General features: G+C 40.7%; 1 protein-coding gene and 1 non-coding gene across 12 annotated transcripts in view; both read left to right on the top strand.

The window, feature by feature from the left end:
* The window catches only part of RMND1 (required for meiotic nuclear division 1 homolog), a 45011-nt gene extending 37659 nt beyond the window's left edge, over positions 1-7352 (top strand). For 8 of the 11 annotated variants that reach the window (XM_008995248.5, XM_078370306.1, XM_078370307.1 and 5 more), the window contains 2 exons: positions 6315-6431; positions 6875-7352. In XM_008995248.5, coding sequence (XP_008993496.1) covers positions 6315-6431; positions 6875-6907 — 150 coding nt within the window. In that variant the 3' untranslated portion in view covers positions 6908-7352. The remainder of the gene's footprint in view (positions 1-6314; positions 6432-6874) is intronic. The other 3 variants (XR_013534634.1, XR_013534633.1, XR_004742158.3) reach the window with 2 other exon arrangements.
* On the top strand, positions 3700-3862 carry LOC118153423 (U1 spliceosomal RNA). The gene has a single exon (XR_004742650.2). It is a non-coding gene; the product is annotated as a U1 spliceosomal RNA (small nuclear RNA).
* Positions 7353-16481: the final 9129 nt, after the last annotated feature.

The following is a 16481-nucleotide window of genomic DNA, read 5'->3' as shown; positions in this document are numbered from 1 at the left end:
CCAGGAGTTTGAAACCAGCCTGGTCAACATAGTGATACCCCATCTCTTTAAAAAAATAAAAATAAAAGTAAATTTTTTTTTTTTTTGAGACGGAGTTTCGCTCTTGTTACCCAGGCTGGAGTGCAATGGCGCGATCTTGGCTCACCGCAACTCTGCCTCCTGGGTTCAGGCAATTCTCCTGCCTCAGCCTCCCGAGTAGCTGGGATTACAGGCATGCGCCACCATGCCCCGCTAATTTTTTTTTTGTATTTTTAGTAGAGACGGGGTTTCACCACACTGACCAGGATGGTCTCGATCTCTCGACCTCGTGATCCACCCGTCTCGGCCTCCCAAAGTGCTGGGATTACAGGCTTGAGCCACCGGTAAATTTTTTTTTAAAGCAAGTTATGGCCAGGCATATAATCCCAGAACTTTGGGAAGCCAAGTTGGGTGGATTACCTGAGGTTAGGAGTTCAAGAACAGCCTGGCTAACATGATAAAACCCTGTCTCTACTAAAAATACAAAATTAGCTGGGCATGGTGGTGGATGCCTGTAATCTCAGCCATTTAGGAGGCTGAGGCAGGAAAACTGCTTAAACCCTGGGGGAGCAGAGGTTGCAGTGAGCCGAGATCGTGCCACATCACTCCAGCCTGGGTGAAACAGTGAAACTCCATCATAAAAAGAAAAAAAGCAAGTTATTAGACCCAGCCTACTCTTGAGGGCAGTGGATTACACACAAGTGAACAACCAGGAGGTAGGGAGTCTTTGGGCATCATCTTAGGGATCTACCACAGTGGTTTTGAAAAAGGAGAACATTCTAGAAGCCTACTTTATGACCACTGACCCACATGATCCTCATACTACCAATTACTTTACTAGTTAGTTGACAGCTTCAGGTCGTAAAGATGGTGGAACCATTGCTGATCTCGTGTTCAGAATCGTCAGCAAGCCAAATGCCACTGCTCATGGCTTGGACAAGAACATTAATGCCAAAATTAATGTTCTAATCTTTGACCCCAATGGCATTTTTTATCTGTCCATTCTCAGTGTTCAATATGGAATTACTGAAATCATGTCTACAACTAAGGATTCCCACCTGAGTGAAGGATACCTTGACAACTAAGTGGTCACCTGTTTCATGGCTAAGATCAATGGCAGGTATCGAAAGGATGCCCATGAGAACAGGCAGGCTGCCCAGGCCCCTTCTGCCTCTACTGAATGTCCTCTTCATTCTGGTATTGAGGCCAGTTTGAGATTGAGTCTCCCCATGACAGGTTCACATCTATACCTCTGTGCACATGAGCAGCTGGAAAAATCTAAAGCCACCCCAAGTCCCTGTGGAGAAAGCCATAAGCAACGTCAGCTGAACACATCATCAGTGCTTCACGGGTGGCTCTATATCCCTAAGATTTAAAATCTCCTGTAGGGCCAGACGTGGTGGCTCATGCCTATAATCCCAGCACTTTGGGAGGCCAAGGCGGGCGGATCACTTGAGGCCAGGAGTTCAAGACCAGCCTGGCCAACGTGGTGAAACCCCATCTCTACTAAAAATACAAAAAATTAGCTGGGCGTGGTTGCACATCCCTGTAATCCCAGCTACATGAGGGGCTGAGGCACGAGAGTCACTTGAACATGGTAGGTTAAAGTTGCAGTGAGCTGAGATTATACCACTGCACTCCTGCCTGGGCAACAGAGTGAAACTCATCTCCCAAAAAATAATTAATAAATAAAATTAAGTCTCCTATAAGAAGAACAAAAACTGAATTTATTTACAGGCAGCATGATCTTGTATGTAGAAGACTCTAAAGAATCTACAAAGAAGCTACCAGAACAATGAGTTTATCGAGGTTTCAAGATCAATATATAAAAACAGCTGCCTTTATACTAGCAATACACAATTGGAAAATGAAATTTTAAAAATACTGCTTATAAATAGCACCTGAACCTTGAATTAGGTTTGAATGGAGTGATCCAACTATTCCAGAATAATATGAATCAATTGGAGTAATCTGAACAAGCTAATTGTTCTTTATTTCATTCCCCAGTCTCACTCTGGGACATCTTTTTTGGTGTTAAGTCTTCTGCATGAGTTATGAAGCAACCTAAAAGGTCTCAAACTACACTTCTCAAGAGAGTTTTCTCAGCATCCCGAAGGCAGTTCAGACTCATTGGATTATGTGAAGGTTATTAAGAAGAGCTTCAAAGAGTTAGGCTCAGCATTATGCTGGCATTATACATAATACAAAAGAAAAATAACTGCCTGCAGCCAGCTTTACAGTTTTCCAAGAAAACAGATGGAACAAAGAAAGAGCGATGGTAGTGCTAGGAGAAAGTTGGTCCTTGCTTCCCCCTGCAAAGGACAAAAGAAAGTCTTGAGAAAGTAGGGGTGAGTAGGCATAAGACGTGGTAAAAAGTTGAGGGCAGAGGTCCAGATGCAGAGGGCAGTTCCACAAGCGTTATGGGACAGAAAGTAGTTGGCAGTGGATCCCTCACTCCATTTTCTCACATCAGTGTCCCCAAAGTCCTGTCATCGAGGCTTCTCTCCCGATGCCATGTACTCCACGAGCACTCGTTTGTTGTCATGACTTCTAGTCCCACCTTCCCCTGGTGACTTTCAAATGTCTCTCTAATCCCAGTCTCTCATTTGCCTTCCAGACGTTTCCAGTTGCCTCCTCAATCTCACATATCTTCCTCATTTACATATCTCATAGCATCCTTTTAAAAATTGTGTGTCCACCATTTCCTACTAGAATGTAAGCCCCATGAGATCAGAGACCATGATTATTTTCTTGCCAGTTCTTGGCAAAGGCCTTACATACAGTATGTCCTCGAAAACATTTGCAGAATTAGTCAGTGATTACGATTGCAGAATGAAACTCATGGTATTCCCCCCATGAAAATGTTAAACCTTTTCTGTTCTCTATTTCAGCTCATAGAAGGACCTGCTAGCCTCACCTATTTAGTCATTCAACTAGAAACTTAAAAGTCATCTGGGTGTCCTTTTTCTCCTTCACCCTCCACATCCACTTAAACATTCTTTATTTTCCTCTAAGTATCATAGATTCATTAGCAAACATTTATTGAAAGCCTATGTGAGAGGCCCTGGGCTAGTGAAACAGAGGCGTATCATGTGACTCCTGCCTTTGGCACCTATTAATGTTCATCCCCACAGCCCCTCACCTTCCTTTCCTACCTGGTCTTATCTAATTCCTTCTTCACTGTGTCGCCAGACTGGACCTTTTTCCAGTCTCTGCACCCTTTGGCTGGAAGGCAGAGAGAGATGTCTATTTCACCATTCTGTCTTCTCTGCCCAGCACAGTACAGTAAATGTCATACTTCCAGATTGAACAGAGGCCTCCCAGTTACCTGCAGAATGAAGTTCAGATATTCTAGCATGACAGACTAATTGCTGCTGTAACAACTTTCACAAACCTAGTGGCTTAACAGAAACTGTTCTGTAGGTGGCATGACCTCAAGTTAAGGTGTGATTCCCCTTTAGAGACTCTGGGTGGAATCCATTCCTCACCTTTTCCAGTGACTGGAGACCACCCACATTCCTTGTTCATAGCCCCTTCCTCCATCTAGCAAAGGCCAGTGGAATCCTCATATTGTATCATTCTGAACCCATTTCCACTTTTAAGGACTCCTGGGATTGCACTGGGCTTTTGGGCTTTCCCAGATAATTTGCTGTTATCTCCCCATCTTAAGATCTGCTAATAATACTTACCTGACAGAGGAGATACCATGATCACAAAGGTGGTTTTCCCAGGGTGAGGCTTATCCATTGCCCTCCAGATGTGCTGACCCCTGTGATTTCCCTTTTTCTATATTAAAATTTTTTTTAAAAAAAGATCAGCTAATTAATAACCTTAATTTCTTATACAGTAATCTTAATTCTCCTTTACCACATTATATTCACAGGTTCCAAGAAGTAGGACATAAGTATCTTTGGGGTGTGGTACACAGTACCTCTCACAATCTGGTACTAACTTACCTTCTTTTTTTTTTTGACACGGAGTTTCCCTCTTGGCACCCAGGCTGGAGTGCAATGGCCTGGTCTTGGCTCACTGCAAACACCGCCTCCCAGGTTCTAGCGATTCTCCTGCCTCATCCTCCCAAGTATCTGAGATTACAGGCACCTGCCACCACACCCACCTAATTTTTGCTTTTTTAGTAGAGACAGGGTTTCACCATGTTGGCCAGGCTGGTCTTGAACTCCTGACCTCAGGTGACCCACCTGCCTTGGCCTGTCAAAGTGCTGGGATTACAGGTGTGAGCCACTGCCCCTGGCTAACTTACCTTCTTAACCTTACTTCCAAGCACTTCTAGGTTGACCACAATCTAGCTATGCTTGTCTCTATGCTGTTTGCTATGCTTGAAATGCTCCCTTCATGCCCCCATCCCTCCCACCTTTTCTTCGTGTCTGCTGCCTTTTAAAGCCTAATTCGGACAGGTGCGATGGCTCATGCCTGTAATCATAGCACTTTGGGAGGCTGATGTGGGCAGATCATGAGGTCAGAAGAGCAAGACCATCCTGGCTAACATGGTGAAACCCCATCTCTACTAAAAATACAAAAAATTAGCCAGGCATGGTGGCACGTACCTGTCCCAGCTACCCAGGAGGCTGAGGCAGGAGAACTCCTTGAACCTGGGAGGCAAGGGTTGCAGTGAGCCACGACTGCACCACTGCACTCCAGCCTGGACAACAGTGCAAGACTCCATCTCAGGAAAAAAAAAAAAAAAAAAAAAAAAGCCTAATTCACATTGCCTACCTCTGTGAAGCCTCTCCTGTTTTTTCTTTGTTCCCTTACCTGCAAGCACAGAGCATACAGGCCTCTATACTTTTTAAATGAAATAGAAACCATGCCATAGTGGTAGGAACTCTTGCTTGCACTTTTCCGTGTGTGATCAGACGCATGGGTTAAGTGAGGTTCGAAGCCAAGTTGTTAGACTTAGTAGGACACTTGGAGTGTTTAGGAGAGCTGTGGTAATATAAACAAACTCTAAGGAATAAGTTGGGTAATGTGGTGCAGGAAGAAAACATTGCCTGTTCTTTGCCTAAATCGAAAGAAAATGGAAAAGGGCTCAATCAGTAGTTTGAAAAGAAAAGCAAGCTTAAAGATGAACATTAAAGACCAAGATCAAGCAGCCAATATAATCAGACATTAAGAAAGGGCAAGAGGAAAAGAAAAGAGGAAGGGGAAAGAAAGAGGCATGCTTTAGACATTTATACAGATTAGAAATTACAGAGTGACTGAGATCTGGAAATAGGGGCAAATGCTGATGAGTGTGGTTCAGTGAGTTAACCCTGTGGTTCCCTAAGGCAGGTTTTGTTTTCTTTTTTGGAGACAGGATCTCACTTTGTCACCCAAGGCTGGAGTGCAGTGATGCAATCTTGGCTCACTGCAGCCTTGACCTCCTGAGCTCAAGCGATCCTCCCACCTCAGCTCCCCCACCCCCAAGTAACTGGGACTTACAGGCATGTGCCACCATGCCTGGCTAATTTTTTTGTAGAGACGTGTGTTGCACAGGCTGGTCTCAAACTCCTGAGCTCAGGTGATTCTCCTGCCTCAGCCTCCCAAAGTACTAGGAGTACAGGCATAAGCCACCGAGCCCAGCGTAGTAACGCAGTTTAATGCTACGTGCAAAAGTCTTAACAGGGTGAACGAACACGTACCTGTGATTCGTCTCTTAATGTTCACTGACCAACCTGAAACTTCAGCGTACCCCATGAGACAAACTATTTTAAAATTTTGCTTCCAGGATTTCTAATTTCCAGATGCAGGTGATATATAGAGATATTAGGTATATATGTAACAGTTGTCACATCCAAGTTTTGAATTCAGAAACGTTTATTTTCTTTGAACCCCCACAGCCAGCTCGTCTTGAGGCATCACAATTTAAAACTGTTGCAGTTCAGTTAAAACCAACGCCATCTAGTGGTGTGTGTGCGCAGCAAGTCAAATGTCAAGCATGGGTTTTGTAGTAGAAATTATCTTTAGGTCTTGCTAAAAAAAATTATGTTTCAAGTTTGCCTTTTTTAACTGCTAAAAAGGGCAGCCACTAAAAACTAGGACTCCAAAACTGTATTTTTAGTTCTTCCATCAAAATCTTACAAAGAGCTTCAGTATGCAAAGTATTTTTTGCAGTTAAATCTGTGCATTACAAAATGTCTCTGGATGGATTCACAAGAAACTGATAACGTTGCTGCCTGCCTTTGGGGAGAGGACTGAGGAGCAAGATTTTTTTCACTGTACAGTTGTAGAATTCTTATGTGTATGACCGTATTGAATTGTTTAAATATAAACATGTTACTAAAGTTTTTCTTACACAGGTCATGAATGAAAAACTTCAACACTGCATGGAACTAACAGATCTAATGCGGAATCACCTGAATGAGAAGAGGGCACTCCGCTTGGAGTGGATGATTGTCATCCTCATTACCATAGAGGTAAGATGGAAATGCTGTGTACCGTAATGTTCCCCTCTTCACAAATACCGGGGCTATGCTAATAAGATAGTTTGAGATAGAAAATTATTAGCAGGAAGAGGCTTTGTTACCATTACTATTTGGAAGTTTCAAATGATTGTTATTTTGCAAATGCACCGATAGTAAATTTTGAAAAGGTTCCACTTTTTAAAATGTTAGAGTAGACCTCAAGGTTCTACATTTTTAAAGACAGCATTTGGAGAAAGTTCTAGTTGTAAATTTATAATATACAGCCCAACATCAAGTCAAACACCTGTGCCTCCAGTTCATAGCCTGCCATGTATTTACCTTATCAGGAACTCAAGTATTTACCTTATCAGGAACATTTCTCATTGGAAGTCATTGTAGTTTGTACCCATAATTTGCCTGTCATGAAATTAGTAATTCTCACTTTTTATCCTAAGGTAATGTTTGAGCTGGGACGAGTATTTTTCTGATCAAGTGAAACCAAAGTGTCACTGCAAGAGATGAATTCAAGTTCTACAATCAAAAAATAAATGTTTGACCAGGTGCAGCAGTTCATGCCTGTAATCCCAGCACTTTGGGAGGACGAGGCAGGTGGATCATTTTAAGTCAGTTCAAGACAAGCCTGGCCAACACGGTGAAACCCCGTCTCTACTAAAAATACAACAAAAAAAAAATAGGCACGCCCGTGACCTCAACTACTCAGGAGGCTGAAAAATCTCTTGAACCCAGGAGGAAGAGGTTGGAGTGAGTTGAGATCACGCCACTGCACTCCAGCCTGGGTGACAGAGCGAGACTGTCTCAAAAGTAAAAAATAAACGTATGTTCACTACTCGATCACTTATTTAATAAGCATTTTTTAAATCAAGAAATTGTTTCAGCCCCCGATATATTGTGAATAAAATATGAAGAATCTCGTGTTTGCTTCTACATCACTGACAATTCAAAAAGGAAAATATTTCAGTTAAGAACTTTGGAAAACCTTAGCATCTAGAAATCTTGGTAAATCTTAGCAGACGCTTCTTAAAGCCAAAGGGCTTAGATTTTAGACCACATCTTAACCTATCCCCAAGGAACAGGTTAATGGCCCTGGCTAAGAGAACCATACAGGAACTCAAGTGTTGACATCAATATATAAAATAAGACAGGCTTCTGATGGCAGAAATGAATCTTAAATACCTATTTTAGATGGTATGATTTGACTATGGCTGTTCACTGGCACCTTTTGTCAGTCAATGCTTTTTCCTTTCACCAAGTCAGTCACAATATTCTTCCCACAGACGTTTGTTTCACACGTATTCTGGGGAAATTTAAAAAATAACAAGCACAAAGAATCTAAATATCTATGTATTTACCTCCTTGGGTTGACAGTATTTTTTTAAAAATCAACTCTTTATCTACATTGCCTTATTTATAAGCATAACCGCCCATGCCCCACTACTACAGTCCTAGCCAACTCTTTTTCAGGCATATCCTTTCGTTTTGCAACTCACTTAACTGCTACAGTGTTATACCAAAAGAGTACATTCATCTGTACTAACTGATGGACACATATTTGCAATAACAGTGCTAAGATAAACATGTTATCTTCCGGCAAGAGTTCTTCAGTAGCTGTCTTCCATTTGAAGTACCTGTATGCCAAGAGTACCCAAAAAAACTCCAAGGAGAATATAGGTATAGATTTGCTTTCTAGGATGGGCACGGTGCCTCACACCTGTAATCCCGGCACTTTGGGAGGCCAGGGTGGGAGCACTGCTTGAGCCCTGTGACACACTCAAAATAATTTAAAAACTGCTTTCTAGATCAAGTTCCTTCTGATTTTCATAAAATTAACAAACTTGGTACACACCTGCAGTGTATCCTGTTCTTCCCATCTTCCCTTATCACACTTACACAAGACAGACAACTCTCACCCATCCTCAATACTTTGGTCCACTATATTCAATAACCTTTAAAAATACATTAAACCTATGTTTCAACATTTTTGGGGAACCACACAAAAGGACAATTTGAAAGATTGGTAAATGCAAACTTTAATTGAAGCCATTATGTCTTCTCCCATTTTTTAGGAAATACACTTCCAATAAAATTTTACTCCAAGTGTCAATTTATACAATTTGCTGTTCTGATCAACTAATTAGTAGAAACAATGTGAAATAATCCAGAAAACACCATGAACATTTGGTGCCTTATGGCTACAGTATATTAAACATTTCAAGTTATATAAAAAACTTACAAGAAATGAAAAGATTATCAAGAGATTCATAAACATTTATTAGCATAAAGTTTTGTAGAGGAAATGTATCACAAATACATTTTCAAGAGGAAAAACATTTGCATAGTTCGCCTATGTTTAAATGGATTATAGTGGACATTAGCTCAATACACTATTACAATGCACTAAATTACAAAGGTTTTTCTTAAAAGTGATAAAACAGCTTATTTTAAAATACCAGTATTTACAATACGCTGGCAATTACATCTTTTTCAACTAATTTTATGATGTAAAACTTCAACTTAGGAAAGTTTAAAGAATTGTTTTAGTTGTAATGTAAGTAAAAACTTACTTTCAGGCCGGGCACAGTGGCTCACACCTGTCATCCCAGCACTTTGGGAGACTGAGGCGGGCATATCATCTTAGGTCAAGAGTTCAAAACTAGCCTGACCAATATAGTGAAACCCTGTCTTTAAAAAAAAAAAAGTACTTTCTTTTACTTAATAAAGTAAAAACTTTATTAAGATCACCACCTCTCTAAGAACAAAATGACCAACAAATTACACAGTATGTAAAGCCTAAAGTAAGTACATTCACCACTGGCTCCCAAAGTTATCAGAGTGGTATCTAATTTCTATCACAGGAGGGCTCACTGATTAAGACCAGTATGGATTTGAATTCTTGCTTCACCACTAATTCTTGCTGTTACAACCTTGGGCAAATCACTCAACCTCTTCGGCCTCACTTTCCTCATCTGTGAAGTAGGTTTAATTAAACTATCTCATAGGTTACTGTGAGGATTAATGGAGTATCTGTGAACAGGAGAATTTATTATTAACCTATCTCAGAGTTACTGTGAGGATTAACTCTCAGATGAAATGGAAGCTGAATCAAATTCCCAGGATCCATCTTTGAATCTTTAAGAAACATCATAGACCAGGCGCAGTGGCTCACACCTGTAATCCCAGCACTTTGGGAGACCGAGGTGGGTGGATCACGAGGTCAGGAGTTCAAAAGCAGCCTGGACAAGATGGTGACACCCCATCTCTACTAAAAATAAAAAAATTAGCCAGGCGTGGTGGTGGGCGCCTGTAATCCAGGGCTACTCAGGAGGCTGACGTGAGCTGAGACTGCACCACTACACTCCAGCCTGGTCAATAGAGCGAGACTCCATCTCAAAAAAGAAACATCGTAACTCAGACTTTGGAATACAAGGGTCAATTTAAATATAATGCAATCTTTTCACTGTATAAAATGGGTTGGCTCCTCAGTGCAAGCCCACAAAGGCTTTTTTAAACTACACATTTCTGCATATACCAGACAGCAGCAGCCAACAGTTTTTCTGGGGTGCCTTCTTGGATAACCACAGCAGTCAGAAGCAGACTTCTTTTTAAATACATAAAATCAGTATCTTTCTAGTTTTATCATCTTAAAAACAAACTATATTTGTCTATTTGAAATAACTGTCCTGTCTTTCTACTACCTAAAGCAGTTTTTCCAAAGCATCGTCCTCAGACCAACTGCATCAGCAAATACTCCAGACTGTCCATTAATACTACTGACTCCTGAGTTCTACACCACAGTAAATCAGAATGTCTGGGGCTGCAGATAGGAAACATGTTTTTTCTAACTCTTGGGGAGACTCTTAGGTGCTCACTAAACTCTTAAGCAGCACTAACTTAGAATCTATGTATTGGTTTATACTCAGGTTACAGATTTTAAATCATTCATTAGCACTCTTGCTTACTAAGTACTAATCTCAAGTGACTCAGTTCTCCTCTTTCGCCAAACCAATTTCCTCAGACCCTGCTCTATGGAGAGGGAGGGAGAGGGAGAGGGGAAGAGGGAGGGAGAGGGACAGGGAGAGGGGAAGAGGGAGGGAGAGGGACAGGGAGAGGGGGAGGGAAACACCAGGAGAGGGTGATGTGGATCAAAAGTAGAGATAATTTTTCCAAATCCAAATCTACTCTCACTTTCAGCTCTCTCCTCTGGTTCTGAATTGCCATTTTTAAGGAAGGTTTAATGTCACCATACTAAATTCCCTTCCCTTAAAAGAGGGTTAATGAAACAAAAATTTTTAAAGACCACATTTTCACTTCCTCTGTGAAACAAAACGTGGACTTTTAAATGTTTTAAAAACAAAAACTTTCCACATCTCCTAGACTGTTAAAATAATCTGGAAAGCATGCAGCACTCTAAAACCTACTCATTCTTTTTTTCATCCAATTTCATATTTATTTACTAGAAATTAAAATGCACTACTCTAAGCTCTAAGACACAGCGGTTAAGATGCCACATAGGGCCCCTGGCTTTCAAGAAGCTTACATTCCAATGAAGGCAGCAGGAAAACAATCTGCTTATAGACAGATGCTCTATAAAGAAATCTGTAAGAGGCAGGTGGTGTGAAAAGTCAGGAAAATGGAGCAGACTAGTGAAGTTAAAATCTACTTGAGGTTTAGAGGTCAGTTGATTTTAAAAACTGAAAACAGAAGACCCTCTGGTTAAGTGGAAACTTGACTTTCAATCCAGCTTTTTCACACAAGGCTTGGGAAGCTGCTTACTCTAACAATTTTTTTTTTTAATTGCTAATTTAAAAGGATTAACTTGAGTGCCTCTAGGAATCATCAAATTAAAACTAACCAAAATTAATTCCAATAAAATCTAACCCTCTAGCCACAAAACTTTAAATTCAAGGTGTTGATCTTAATTTTAAAAACCTCACATGGTTAGGGTTCTGGTTACCTTAAAGATTTTTGACTCTTAAGCACACTGACGGCAATTTAAGATTAGCTGAAATACTTGGCCGATGGTTCACTACTGAAACCTGATGAACTGGAATCCTCTGATTTTGTGTCTCTTTTCAGATAGGGAAAAGAGTCCTAGCAATCATGCTAAGTCTGACTGGGACCAAAGGGTTTCTTAGGAGCAGCCAGACTTCCGCTGCTAATACTGGGCAAGTCCTGGGCAAACCAGGACTGATCACACTATCTTTGGGGTTGCATTTTAGAAACTGATATTTAAACAGTCACTTTTTCAACTCTGGACTTCGCTGCAACTCTACAGATCTTTAATATGGATCAACTACTAAAAACAAGAACGTTCCCTTCCAATGATCAAAATGACAATTTTCATAAAGGGTGTTAATTTCACACACAGTTTTTATCAATCAGGTGGAAGTAGTAATTCTCCCTATAAATTTTATCATTTTACTTTTAAACATAAAAATCTTGAGCCAAACACTACTTTAAGAACTGTTTAAGAATTCAGATTCACATTTCTTTTAAGAAATAATGCTTCAAAATTACAATGTGTTTTTTTTGTTTTTTTTTTGATGTCTTTAAAGATCGGTTTTGAAATACTGATAGATTTAACAACTTGGACAAATCACTCTCAATCTGGCTGAGTAAAAGAAGCCAGTCTGCAAAGGCTACAGACTATATGATTCCATTTATGTAACATGCTAGAAAAGGTACAACTAAAGCCAGGTGCAGTGGCTCACTCATGTAATACCATCACTTTGGGAGGTCAGGGCACGCAGATCACAAGGTCAGGAGTTCGAAACCAGCCTGGCCAACATGGTGAAACCCAATCTCCACTAAAAATACAAAAAATTAGCCAGGCGAGGTGGCACATCTGGAGGCTGAGGCAGGGAGGCCAGGGAAGAATAATCGCTTAAACCCAGGAGGAAGAGTGAGCTAAGATGACGCCACTGCATGCCAGCCTGGCCAACAAAGCAAGACTCCACTTGAGAAAAAAAAAAAAGTAAAACTACAGTGATTGACAACGGATCATTCATAGCTAGGGGATGGGGTGGAAGCAGCACAGGTCTATAAAAAGACAGCAAAATAAAGTGATAGACCTGGCCTATATTCTCATGATGGTGACTAGACAAATACTATGTTAAAATTCACAGAACTGTATACTGAAAAAACAAAAAAGTCACTTTTACTATATAATTCTAATTTTTTTAAATCAGTGATTATTTCAAAATATATCATTTACTGAGGTACTGTGCTATGCCCCCCTCCATATACTGTTTTATTTTCTACTCACCCGATGCTAGGAGGTAGTAATTATTATCCCTATTTGAGGAAAAGGAAAACTTGTGGCTCTGAGGTTAAGTAACATGCCCAAGCCATACAGTCTAAGGGATGGACCATAATTCTAACACAGATCTGATTCCAAAGGCTATATTCTCAACCACTACAAACCACTACTCTCTCCCCCGACTGTTCATAAATAACCAACCACTCTGTCCCTCCTAATGACATTATTAGGAGGCTATTAAGTTTCCTAATTCTATTCTGAACTCAATACGTTACTGATAACGTGAAAACAGGGAGAGAAACATGATTCTAGAGCAGTGATGTCCAACTGAACTTTTCTCCAATAGTAGAAATGTTTTGTAACAGGGAGAGAAACATGATTCTAGAGAGCAATGATGTCCAACTGAACTTTTCTCCAATAATAGAAATGTTTTGTATTATCTGTGCTGTCCAATATGGTAGCCTCTAGCAATAGGTGGCTACTCAGCACACATTACTAGTGTGACATTAATTGGACAGCACAGTTCTAGAGAAATAACATGACAAGAATATACATGCCACAGAAAGAAGCAATTTATTAAATTATGATGGTAACTCACCAACAATAAAAGGAAAACAAAGGAGACATATAATAAAGGAATGAAGCTAAGAAATGCCCCAGCCCCCCAAGCACATCACAAAACTAAGTCTATCTTTTAAACACCTGCTCACCCTCCAAGATTCAGCTTAAATATCAACCTTATCTACACACCCACAGCACTCTGCACATCTGCAGTATAAATTGTGTATTAGATATCTGTGTTTTTCTCCCCCACTTGACTGTGAGCACCTGAAGAGCAAAGATTCATATATGCATCACCAGCATCTAATGCCTATCCCCAGATGCTTTCTGGAACAATCAACAGTTTTTTCATTCAGTTGTAGTAGGAAAATGATCACTGTCTTAGGTCCTTTAACTACAAATTCAATTCTGCAAGCATTCAAGCACCAGAGTACATATAAAAAGAACTCCCGTCCCTCAAACAGCTTACAGTCAGAGTGAGGGATACAAGATATAGGTAGACAAAAGGGGGAAACAGGGGAGGGGCAGCGGCGGGTGGGGAGTTGGGGAAGGATTAACATGGGGAGAAATGTCACATATAGGTGATGGGGAGGAAGGCAGCAAACCACATTGCCATGTATGTACCTATGCAACAATTCACATGTACCCCAAAACCTAAAACGCAATAAAATATATATTAAAAAAAAAAAGATATAGGTAGACAAATAACAAGTAGAAAGGGTAATCAGGCTGGACACAGTGGCTCACGCCTATAATCCTACCACTTTGGGAGGCCAAGGCTGGCGGATCACGAGGTCAGGAGTTCAACACCAGCCTGGCTAACATGGTGAAACCCCATCTCTACTAAAACACACAAAAAATTAGCCAGGCGTGATGGCACGCGCCTGTAGTTTCAGCTGCTCAGGGAGGCTGAGGCAGGAGAATCGCTTGAACCTGAGAGGTGGAGGTTGCAGTGAACCAAGACCATGCCACTGCACTCCAGCCTGGGCGACAGAACAAGACTCTGGCTCAAAAAAATAAAGTGTAGGGGTAATCAAAGTAAGTGTGTACAAATAGGGCTTTAAGTCAGAATAGAAAGAATCAGAGTGGTAAGAGAAAATTGAAAAGAGGTTTAAGTAGCCATTATCCCATTCTGTAAAGCAAAAGGTGTAAGATAACTTATTGTATCCCAACCTATTATTCAGAAAAGCCTAATGGATTAAAAAACATTTTTAAGTAGGTCTTTAGAAATTTATCCTGCCTTCGCTCACACTACCAACGTCAGGTCCATCCTATTCCTCCTATCACTAAGCTGAAACTAGTCTTAGAACAAAATCCTTCCAGATCCAAAATTGCTAAGAAAGAACACTTAAATTCTGACCATCTTTAAGTCACAACATCCTCTTTTGAGTCTCAAAATGTGATAACTAGAATTAGTTTGCATAGTACATCTCATGGTGAGTACACAGACAGCATCTGCAATGGTCTATTGAAAGTAGTTTGAATTCATTTAATGAGTACCTTTGCTTTTTCCTCTAAAAATCAACAAGAGGTGTGCCAGTATGAGGAATCTAGACACCAAGCATTATCTGTAAAGTATATTATCATACAGAGTTCTGCAAACTGGAAGAATGGCAAAGAGTTCTACAGTATAATTTCTTTTGAAAAAAAATTTACCAACCAATTTTCTTATTTTTATCAGCTTACATATTATTAATGAGAAAGGTCACAGAGAAAATTTGTGAGGTTTTCCTAGACTGAATGACCTTGGGCTGCTTAATTACTCAAATTCTTTGAGCCTGCTTCCTCAATGCCTTCAGAGAAAAAAAACTGACTTAATTAACTAAGATAATTACTTACAGATTGACTTCAGCATGGCTTTTGGTTCAATCCGAACTCACCTATAAAATGGAAAAACAGAGGCCAGGCGCGGTGGCTCACGCCTATGATCCCAGCACTTTGGGAAGCCGAGGCGGGTGGATCACAAGGTCAAGAGATCGAGACCATCCTGGTCAAAAAGGTGAAACCCCGTCTCTACCAAAAATACAAAAATTAGCTGGGCATGGTGGTGCGCGCCTGTAGTCCCAGCTACTCGGGAGGCTGAGGCAGGAGAATTGCTTGAACCCAGAAGGCGGAGGTTGTGGTGAGCTGAGATCGTGCCATTGCACTCCAGTCTGGCTAACAACAGCGAAACCCCGTCTCAAAAAATAATAAATAATAAAATAAAATAAAATGGAAAAACAGGCCAGGCACAGTGGCTCACACCTTTAATCCCAGCACTTTGTGAGGCCAAGTCAGGTGGATCACTGAGGTAGAGTTCGAGACCAGCCTGGCCAACATAGAGGAACCCCGTCACCACTAAAAATACAAAATTATCCAGGCATGGTGGTGGGCGCATGTAATCCCAGTTACTCGGGAGGCTGAGGCAGGACCTAGGAGGCTTGAACCTAGGAGGCAGAGGCTGCAGTGAGCTGAGATCACGCTGATGCACTCCAGCCTGGGCGACAGATCGAGACTTCATCTCTAAATAAATAAATAATAAAAGTGTAAAAACATGTAACTGTGGCTGCCATTAAACTATGTCCATAATTCTTTGATATTCATCCCTTAAGTTTGGGCTGGACTTAAGTGACTTGTTTTTAATAGAATACGGCATAAGTGATGATGTGTGGCTTCCTCTCTGCTCTTGCTTGAATCACCTGCTCTGGGAGTAGCCAGCCTCCGCCATGTTGTGAGGACACTCAAGCAGTCCAATGGAGAACTTTCATCATCAGCCATAGGTGACCTGCCAAATGAGAGCCACCTTGGAACCCCATGAAAAACTCTGACCCAGAACCGCCTAACTAAGCTACTCCGAGATTCCTGACCCACAGAAATCACATGAGAAAACACACGTTTATTGTTTTAAACCACTGAGTTTTGGGTTAATTTGTAACACCAAGAGAATACACCAGTGTTTTTTAAACAGTGGGTCCTGACTTATTAGTAGTTGAATAAATCAATTTAAGGCAGAAATATCAACTTAAAATAATGAAATAGAAGATAGCATGGTATATCACTCTTAATACAAGTACTATTTCCTAAAAATTTTGTTAAATTAAAATGTTTCTTACAAGCACAACTGAAAACATTAAAACCCACAACTCTAACAAGTAAATATAAAACGAAAAGCTCCCTAGAGCATAGGAAATCCCTTGAGGGACTCGTCTCAGTAACAACCAACTATAAAACAAGCATTTTCTATA

This window comes from Callithrix jacchus, chromosome 4 (genome assembly GCF_049354715.1).
Source record: "Callithrix jacchus isolate 240 chromosome 4, calJac240_pri, whole genome shotgun sequence".
NCBI lineage: Eukaryota > Metazoa > Chordata > Mammalia > Primates > Cebidae > Callithrix > Callithrix jacchus.
Note: the sequence above shows the minus strand (reverse complement) of the source record. Positions and strands in the feature narration are given on the sequence as shown.